This window comes from Auxenochlorella protothecoides (genome assembly GCF_000733215.1).
Source record: "Auxenochlorella protothecoides strain 0710 unplaced genomic scaffold scaffold65, whole genome shotgun sequence".
Lineage (NCBI taxonomy): Eukaryota > Viridiplantae > Chlorophyta > Trebouxiophyceae > Chlorellales > Chlorellaceae > Auxenochlorella > Auxenochlorella protothecoides.
The window spans coordinates 1-8,816 of record NW_011934127.1 but is presented as its reverse complement, the minus strand read 5'-3'; the positions used below and the strand labels follow the sequence as shown (position 1 = coordinate 8,816).

The 8,816-nt window shown below is 63.0% G+C and overlaps 4 protein-coding genes across 4 annotated transcripts in view; 2 read left to right on the top strand and 2 right to left on the bottom strand.

The window, feature by feature from the left end:
* F751_5521 (Leucine-tRNA ligase, cytoplasmic) overlaps positions 1-2,295 on the top strand; it is a gene marked incomplete at both ends in the record, with an annotated part of 8,331 nt that extends 6,036 nt beyond the window's left edge. The window contains 5 exons of the mRNA XM_011397376.1: positions 216-495; positions 763-913; positions 1,087-1,317; positions 1,486-1,899; positions 2,163-2,295. Of these exons, the coding sequence (XP_011395678.1) occupies positions 216-495; positions 763-913; positions 1,087-1,317; positions 1,486-1,899; positions 2,163-2,295 (1,209 nt within the window). The remainder of the gene's footprint in view (positions 1-215; positions 496-762; positions 914-1,086; positions 1,318-1,485; positions 1,900-2,162) is intronic.
* A 240-nt stretch (positions 2,296-2,535) lies between these two features.
* Positions 2,536-3,048, bottom strand: F751_5520 (Dynein light chain 1, cytoplasmic; the record flags this gene model as incomplete). Its single annotated transcript, XM_011397375.1, has 3 exons — positions 2,536-2,618; positions 2,735-2,840; positions 2,962-3,048. The coding sequence occupies 3 exons, from the start codon at positions 3,046-3,048 to the stop codon at positions 2,536-2,538; spliced, it is 276 nt and encodes a 91-aa protein (XP_011395677.1).
* A 364-nt stretch (positions 3,049-3,412) lies between these two features.
* On the top strand, positions 3,413-3,723 carry F751_5519 (U1 small nuclear ribonucleoprotein C; the record flags this gene model as incomplete). The annotated part of the gene is made up of 2 exons (XM_011397374.1): positions 3,413-3,463; positions 3,562-3,723. 2 exons carry the CDS (start codon positions 3,413-3,415, stop codon positions 3,721-3,723), a joined length of 213 nt encoding a protein of 70 aa, XP_011395676.1.
* A 1,437-nt stretch (positions 3,724-5,160) lies between these two features.
* Positions 5,161-8,654, bottom strand: F751_5518 (putative fructose-bisphosphate aldolase 3, chloroplastic; the record flags this gene model as incomplete). The annotated part of the gene is made up of 5 exons (XM_011397373.1): positions 5,161-5,872; positions 6,093-6,201; positions 6,415-6,577; positions 7,796-8,174; positions 8,446-8,654. The coding sequence occupies 5 exons, from the start codon at positions 8,652-8,654 to the stop codon at positions 5,161-5,163; spliced, it is 1,572 nt and encodes a 523-aa protein (XP_011395675.1).
* Positions 8,655-8,816: the final 162 nt, after the last annotated feature.

Here is an 8,816-nt window from a genome sequence, read left to right as displayed (position 1 = left end):
CCTGGCGAACACTGAGGGGGGTGGGCTGAGATGTGCAGGCTATGCTGCCAGGGCTGTGATGAGGCAGACAATCGCTGAAAGAACTTGGCGTGCCCCTCCTCTCTGCAATTCATTTGTTTCACTCCATCTGGCCCCTGCTTTCCTCATCCCACACAGACCCCTCCCCCACACACGCTCAACTCCCCCTGCACCCCCCCCCCCCTCCTCCTGCACAGAACCACCTGACCTTTGCGCTGTACACGCACGTTGCGCTGTGGGGCCCCGACAAGTGGCCCCGCTCCTTCCGCTGCAACGGCCACCTGCAGCTGAACAACGCCAAGATGAGCAAGTCCACGGGCAACTTCAAGACCATGGAGCAGGCCATCCTGGAGTACGGCGCCGACGCCATGCGCATCGGCCTCGCCAACGCCGGCGACACCATGGACGACGCCAACTTCGAGCACGACACCGCCAACCAGGCCATCCTCAAGCTCTACCGCCAGGTGGAGTGGGCAGGTGAGGTGCCCTGAGTGGTGGGTGTGTGTGTTTTGGAGATTGCTTTTGGGGGCAGAGGGTGGCTGGAAAGAGGGGCCAATGTGTCATGTGGGGAGGGGTACCAGTTTACTAAACGGAATGGCGGGATCGCCCTGCAAGAGGGGCATCGCGAGAAAAGGTCCGTTCTCCAGTGCACATCAGAGAGGCCAGGAGGTCGTGCGGCGCCAAGGTGAAAGCCAAACCCATTTCCCCCCCCACCCCCCACCTCTGTACACACTCACAAAGCAGAGGAGGTGCTGGCGGCGACGCAGGGCATGCGCGACGGGCCGCCCGCCACCTTCTGGGACCGGGTTTTTGAGAACGAGATCAACGCTGCCGTGCACCGCACCAAGGCCGCCTACGACGACATGAACTTCAGGGACGTCGTGCTCGCAGGCTGGTGAGCTGTCAGCGGGTGGTTGGAGGCGGGGCGGGTTACTTTTCACCATGGCCCAGTTGTGCTGCAAGCCCCTGGACACCCCAGTGCAAGGTGTGCCTGCAAGCTTCCTTGCTCTTGCGTTCTCGTTTGGAACCCGGTTCCCACCTCCCCCCCCCCCTCCTTCTTCCCCCCAGGTATGCCCTGTCCAATGCCAGGGATGCGTACCTGGTGGCCTGCGCCGTGGAGGGCCTCAACCGCGAGCTGATCCTGCGCTTCGTGGAGGTGGCCGCGCTGTTGGTCGCGCCCATCGCACCCCACACCAGCGAGTACATCTGGGGCGATGTGCTGAAGCGCGAGGGGCTGATCCTGACCGCCGGCTGGCCGGCGGCGCCCCAGCCTGACTTTGTGCTGCAGGAGGCGTACCGGTGAGGGGTAGTGCCTATCCTCCCGCCGCCTGCGGGGGGGATGGGAGGGACGCTGTTGTGGCACTGCCCTGCGGCCCATCCGGCGCCCACCTCCCACCGTGCTGTGGCGCCACCTGGACACTGTCAAGTGCTCCACCTGATCTACCACCCACCCACCCACCCCTGCAGGTACGTGGAGAAGATGAAGAAACCCATCAAGGACGGGTTCGAGAAGGCCGCCGGGGGCAGCGCTGGGAAGAAGGGGCAGCCGGCGGTGCCCGCCAGCCCCGTCGCCCACGCCCACATCCACGTGGTCGACCGCTTTGGCGGCTGGAAGGCCAGGGCCCTGCAGGTGCTGGCGGGCCTGTACGACGCCTCCCTCCCTGACTGCTTCCCCGCCAAGCCCAACGAGACGGTGCTGAGCGCGGTGGCCGGTGAGCCCGAGCTGACGGCCCTGCCGCCCAAGCAGCTGCGCCCCACGGTCTTCCCCTTTGTGGCGTACAAGACGAAGCAGGCCAAGGAGGGGGGCAAGGAGGTCCTGTCCGTCAAGCTGCCCTTTGACGAGGCGCAGGTCCTGGAGGCCAGCACCGGCTACATCCTCAGGTGCGGCGCGGGCTGCGCTTGATCTGGGTGTGCTTGCGTGTGTATGTGAGATGGGGGTTGGGCAGCGGGGATGAAAGGGGGGAGACGGGACTGGCTGTGCGGCGTCAGGCCTACGCCACGCTGAAGGCCAAAGCACTGCTCGCCCAGCACGTCTTCGAGAAAGCGACCAATCTTGCGGCACCCTCGGCGCCGGCTAGCGCTGCCGCTGCCTGCTGCCGTAGTCGTGCCAAAACCCTTACTCCTGCCTTCCCTCTTCCGCACAGGGCCCTGCAAGAGCTCAAGGGCCTGCAGTCCATCACCATCCACAAGCTGGCCTTCGACGAGCTGGCCACTGCGGGCGACGAGCGCGTCCGTGCCGCTCTTCCGGGCGAGCCTGTCATCGTGTTTACGGCGTAGGCGGGGTGGCACAACGTCTGAGCTATCGGCGAGGAGCGGAGATGCTTTGTGTCGCTAGCTGTAACGGCCGCAGGCCTTCTGACTTCGACCCTCCACCGCTACCTCCTGGGTTTCCTTGCGGCTGCACAGCTGGGAATTATGCAAGGTGAAATATGCACAAGTGAGGGGAACTGGATACAGAGCTAGGGGTGGGCAGGCACCCGAAACATGGTGATGGGCAAGCTTGTGACGGGCATCTTGTCAGCCGCTCTTGAACAGGAGGATGGCCTGGGGTCCAAGGTAGAAGTAGATAAAGTGCTTGGATTCATGAGTTACATAAGATCCTGCGGAAGAGTGTCCGAAGGGGGGGGGATTGTGAGGCGTCCCCATGACCAAGGTCCTGAACCGAGGTGTCCCCATACATCGTCACAGCTGGCGCCCTGTTATGTACAAAACTTACCGAAATTCCGGCCCACTATGCAGTGCCAGGTGGGCCCATACTTGCTGTCGAAATCCTTTTTAATGTAGGCCGCCATATCTTTCTCGATCGTAAACTTTTCGACCGCCTGCGAACGCAGACAGGTCGGTGTGCTCGGAGGGTGCTTGGGCGATCTTGACTGTGGTGTGGACCGCAGATTCCAAGGTAGCAATTTGCATTGATCACGATAGGAAGTTTCCATCACTCACTGCTTGTGAGGAGGAGACGGCGTGATCCTGCATCTCCTGTGACATGTCGCATGATTTGATGAGGGGTTTCTGCAGCACGTCCGCCATGCTCTCGCTCCTCCTCACTTATACTGCAGCGGTTTCGAGATTAAGCGCTGGATTAAACGTATCGCATCGAGATGCCTGGATCACAATGAGGGAGTATACCACATAGATCACTTTGAGCGGTTTTTGCACCGGTCAAAAGACTGCTGAAGAAAGCCAGGATAATTTCCTGAGATGCCAGGCTCGAGGTGCTTAAGACTGTATTATCGACAGACCATCGTGAGCAGGTTTGTCATCACAAAACGTTTACCAGATCAGCATAAGAACGCGAGTGAAACCTGACTCCTGCAAACGCCTAGCGCTTTGGAGTGTCGGGCCATCATACCCGAAGACACCCTCTGGACTCTCACAAGTTGCAGACACGAGCATGCCTCGGTATTACTGTGACTACTGCGATGCATACCTCACCCACGACTCGGTGTGTGCGTGGTGGTCGGCATCCAGAATATCCGGTGTGACGCTGTGTTTGCTTGGGCAAGGGCCCTCCACCGCCCCCCCCCGAATGTCCCTTTGCAGCCGGTTGTGGGCAAGCAGCACAACAGCGGATACAAGCACAAGGCCAACGTCAAGTCTTACTTTACTCAGTTTGAGGAGACCATGCAGCAGCGGCAGCTAGAGGCACAAATTCGTGCGCGCATGGTAGGAGGTTTGGGGTGTGTGTTGGCAGTGCATGCCTGAGAAGACTCTTCGAGGCCACACGAGCATGCCGCGATCAGCGCTGTAGGTCTCCCCCGATCGTGTTGTCAGAGTACATCCCCGCTAACCTGCAGCTGGGACTACCGGCGCCGCCTGCTGGCCTCTCCAAGCCTCCGTCCTTGCCCAGGCCAGGAGGTCCCCCCGTCCTAGCGCCACCCCGGCCAGGTTTGTTCTATAGAGATGCTGGCAGCCATGGATTGAATCGACATCCATAGCATCCACACCTTGACGGTGTTCCTTTTTCTTCCTGTGCGTAGAGTGCTTTTATCTCCTTTTGCTCCATCCTGCAGGTGGCCCCCCCGTGCTGCCACCCCCCCAGCTGGCCCAGCCCGGACTTGCACCGCCCCAGGTGCCGCCGCCTCTTGGTGCACCACCCCCACAAGGTGTGCTGCGTGGGAGTTTACTCATGCTGATTCCGATCTAGTCATGTTTCTTTCTTCCAGGGTTGGGCTTGGGAGGGAGGTGGGCATGCCTGTGCAGTTGTTATTAATTCCCAAGGGAGACCAGTGCCCATTGCTATTCCTTGCTGAAGTTGCCACCTCTCCCTGCATCCAGGCTTGGCCCCGCGAACATTAGCAGCATCCCCACCTGCGGTGGCAGCTCAACCTCCAGGTGAGAGTCTTGAGAAGCCTTGCTTTGGCGGGGTGGAAATGCAAGTTGTGTCCCATCCCTAGCCATACCTTGCCCCCTTGTGCCTCACCCTGCTTAGGTCTTTCTGCCCCTCAAGCCGTCCATTGATGAGCCTGACATATGCCGCCATGCCGCCAGGTTAGAGCCAGGGATTACTGTCTTTCACAGCTACCTGACTTGCTAACCCCCTCGATACTCAATGGCCAGAACTGTCGCTGCACCGCCCGGATGAGTGTGCGGTGTGAGCACCCGGGAGGAGCATACTTCCTCTTAACTCCCTGACATCCTGTAACACCAATCTCAAGCGTACGCCATTGGTCGTCAGAGCTTGAGAGCACCTTGAATGTGCACAACACTCCACTGCCCTGGGCCTGGTGAGAATGTTTATGAGCTCCTGCTGCCCTTGAAAACACGGCACCTTTCAAACCAGACTCTCGCACATGGCGAGCAAGCCGGGCATTACAACATCCAGCCGGCAGGCAAAAAATTAGCAAGCTGGAAAGAATTGGATCCTCGGATTGTCTCGTCTCGGCATGGGTGGCAAAGGTAGACCAAAGGCATGGCAGAGCAGCAGGAAGGACGTCTGCCTACTGGGGGGCAAGGGTCACAAACAGGGGGGAAGCACAGGTAGGCAGGGCGGCACGCCCCTGCCTACCAGGCTGCCAGCACTCCCAAGGAACGAGGTGGCTCGCGGGCGGACGCCCCTCCTCCTGCCCCACCCCCCCGGGGTCAGGCCGTCACCGGCCCCCTGGGCGCTACACACTCCCCCCCAGCCTTTGCGCGCCCGCCTCAGTAGGTGTACCCCTTCTCGTACATGCCCTTGGCCGCCTCCTCGGACTCGTTGGCAGGGTCATACTGACCCCTCTGCGCGGTGGAGTTGGCGGCGGCGCGCTTGATCAGCGCCTTCTGCGCGGCCTCGAAGTTGGCCTCCTCCCCCTTCCAGGTGCGCAGCACGGAGTTCTGCAGCGCGCGCGCGTAGGAGAAGCTGACGTGCCAGGGGTTGGGCGACTGGTTCATGGCGTTCAGGTTGAGCGTGGCCTCCAGCTCGGACTGGCCGCCGGAGAGGAACATGATGCCCGGGACGGCGGGCGGCACCCTGCGGCGCAGCAGGCGCAGCGTGTAGTCGGCCACCACCTCGGGCGCGGCGGGGTTGCCGGAGTCGGCGCCCGGGGTCACCATGGAGGGCTTGAGCAGGATTCCCTCGAACAGCACGTTGTTGTCCGCCAGGTACTTGAAGGTTTCCGCCCACACAGCGCTGGCCACCTCCAGCGTGCGGTCGATGTCGTGCTCGCCGTCCAGCAGGATCTCGGGCTCCACAATGGGCACCAGGCCCGCGCTCTGCGCCAGCGCGGCGTACCGCGCCAGGCCGTAGGCGCAGTCGCGCACCGCCAGGGGGGTGGGCCCGGAGGGGATGGACACCACGCTACGCCACTTGGCGAAGCGCGCGCCTGCGCGGTAGTACTCCCCGCACCGCACGTCCAGGCCGTCCAGGCCTGCGCACCTGCAGGGTTTGAGTATTTGAGGAGTGGGAGTGGGTGTCGGAGGAGGGGCGCATGGGAGGCGGCCTTGGAAGGAGCAGAGGAGGGCACAGGAGGATGTGAGCCGCAATCGAGTGGGTCTCTGGGGAGCTGGGTCCCGACCCAGACCGGCAGGATGGAACAGCCGGCAGCCACCCAGCTGCTCACCAGCTCTCGGAGTTGGAGCCGGGGAGGGGGTGCAACCCCTTGTCGACCTTGATGCCGGGGACGATGCCCTGCTTCTTCAACTCCTCGGTCATCTTGGTGCCCTTACGGGTGTCCTGGAACAGAGTCTCCTCAAACATGATGGCGCCTGAGGGGGTGGGGTGGCAGCGGGTTCAGGAGCACATCCACGCCCCTAAACCCTGATCCTCCTTTCCTCGCCTGTTAAATGCTACCCCATGAGCAGACCCAGGCCAGGGCAGCGGCATGAAACAGAACCGTTTCAACCTCATCAACTCCACATCTTGACACCCGTCCCGTCCCGTCCCCCCCCACACACGCTGCCTGGGACCATACCACCCACCTGAGATGTACTCGCCCAGGCCCGGGGTGGTCACCAGGAGCTCGCGGTAGGTCTGCCTGTTCTCCACCGTGTTCTCCAGGCCGATGCCCTCCAGCCTCTTGCCGCAGGTGGCGTTGGACTCGTCCATGGCCAGGATGCCCTTGCCAGGAGAGGCGATGGTTTTCTGCAGGAGAGGCAGGGGGGTGGGGGTGAGAAACAGGGGTACACGTGGCCACCTCCAAATCCTCACACCGGGGCGCAGTCGGAGCTCCGAGGAGCTCGGTGGCGAAGCATGCGGGCATGCGTGGCGCCCGGGGCCCCCATGCTGGGCCCAATGATGGTGTGGGGGTCCCCGAGTCCGCCGCGATGGCAGCAGCGCGAAACCCTGTTATCCACATCGATATCTCGCAGGGAGCGCCCATAATCCTGCCTGCCCAAGCCCATGCTTTGCTAAGAGCTCACCGCCGTCTGCATGAGCTCATCGTCGTACTTGCCTGCCCGCACGGCAAGCGCCGACCGACGCTGGGCACGGTGGGGTCGCCCGGCCACGAAGGCCGGGAAGACTGCCGCCTTGCTGCAGAGGAGCTGCGACATCAGGCTTCGATGCCGATTTTAGGACAAGATCAGGGGCGTATGCGTGGTTCAATGGCTTCCCAGGGCCGGATGGGCGATGTATGCACCCTCCGGAACGCATGAACACACTTAGCCACATCCCGGGGTCGACTAGGGCACCCGGGTGGATGCACCGGCGCGCTAGAGCAGGACCTCCTGCTCCCCATTGCCTGCGAAACGTGATCGCCACTCGGGTCCACGTATGTCAGGGTCCTCCGCGCCAGGAGCTGGGAGGCCAGGGCAGCCCCCGGCCCAGGCCAGGCCCCTTGTTCGCTCGACTCGTCCAGTCTGGTCGTCACGTGCTCATGAAGCACACCACCTCGTAAGGTACCCTCGCGAGGCAGGGTGTAACCCCTTCCAAGGATCCCAGCAAGCCTGCCTACTGAGTATTACAAAAACAGTCAGGACTGTGTCCCGCTGATCAGGGGCCCTGCATGCAATGAGGGGCAGGGCAGCAACTCTGGGCGAGCAGGTGTGGTGGAGCAGATGGGGAGCTGCCAACGAAAGAATACAAGGGAATCTGGTGCAAGGTTGGGCCTGGCGTACCCCCCCGGGCCTCGACGCCGTCAGGGGCAGGAGGGGTGACCGCCGCGCAAAGGCTTGAGAGAACTAAAGAGGGAGTGGGAGGCCATGTCGTGCGGCCCCGTCGTCCTCGCCACGCAGGCGGCGCGCCTGCGCGCGATCAGCGCTGGGGCTGCTCGCCGCCCCCGAGGGCGGGCGCGTCGCCGCCAGACCCCGCCGCCGCCGGCTGCCGCCCAGGCGCGTCTTCCCCCCGGCCCCCCTGCGCCACCCAGGGCGCCTGGGCCAGGACCAGGGCCGAGGGCAGGGTGGCCAGCTTGCGCCACTTGGGCACGTAGGCGCGGCGCGTGAAGTTGTCATACCCATTGGCCTCGATGGCGTCCAGGATCTGGCGGTACAGGATGAGCGCGCTCCACACCGGCCAGCGCGCGTCGCGCGACAGCTGGCGGATGCCGCCCTCCGCCTCGGAGAAGACGGCGCGCGTGCGCTCGATCTGGAAGCGCATGAAGGCCGCCCAGCGCGGGTCCACCTGGCCGGGCGCGCGCGCCAGCGTGCCCTCCAGCACCTCCCCGGGGCTGATGCCGAAGCGTGCCAGCTCGTCCAGTGGCAGGTACACCCGGCTGCGCTGCTGTGCGTCCTCGCCCACGTCCCTGTGCGGAGTTGGTGGAAAGGGCCTTGAGGGTTTGACATGAGCTTTGGGGTCCCCGTAGGGATGCGGCAGCAGATGAGGGGGAGGCAGATTCCACGGTGACTCCCATGCGCGGCGCGTCGATTGGCAGGTGCCTGGCTGAGGGCCATGCTGTCTCAGTTCCCGTACCGTGCCGTCCCTGGCTCTGCCTCGCAAAATCCAAAGACGAAAACCCCGTCACAACACCCCTGATGGGTCCCCACCATCCAAACCACCCCCCTTCCTTTCTCTACCTGAGGATGTTGGTGAGCTGGTTGGCGGTGCCCAGGCTCAGCGCGGCGCGGTACACTGGGTCCAGGGGTCCCTTGTACTGCGTGTCGATGCCCATGACGGGCGCGGACATGAGGCCCACCGTTCCTGCCACACGGTAGCAGTAGTCGTACAGCTCGTCGTAGGTCTCGTACCGCGACTTCTCCAGGTCCATGCGCATGCCGCCGATCATGTCCCTGGAGGCGCAAAGTGATTTTTGGGGAGGGATGAGGTTTGGTGAGATGAGAGCCGAACAGGTTCAGAAAGCTCTTCTCCAGCACCCTTGGCATCACTGCCGGCAATGCTTCACGACGAGGAGCCCCTGCCTCCTTGGACAACTACGCCTATTTAACCA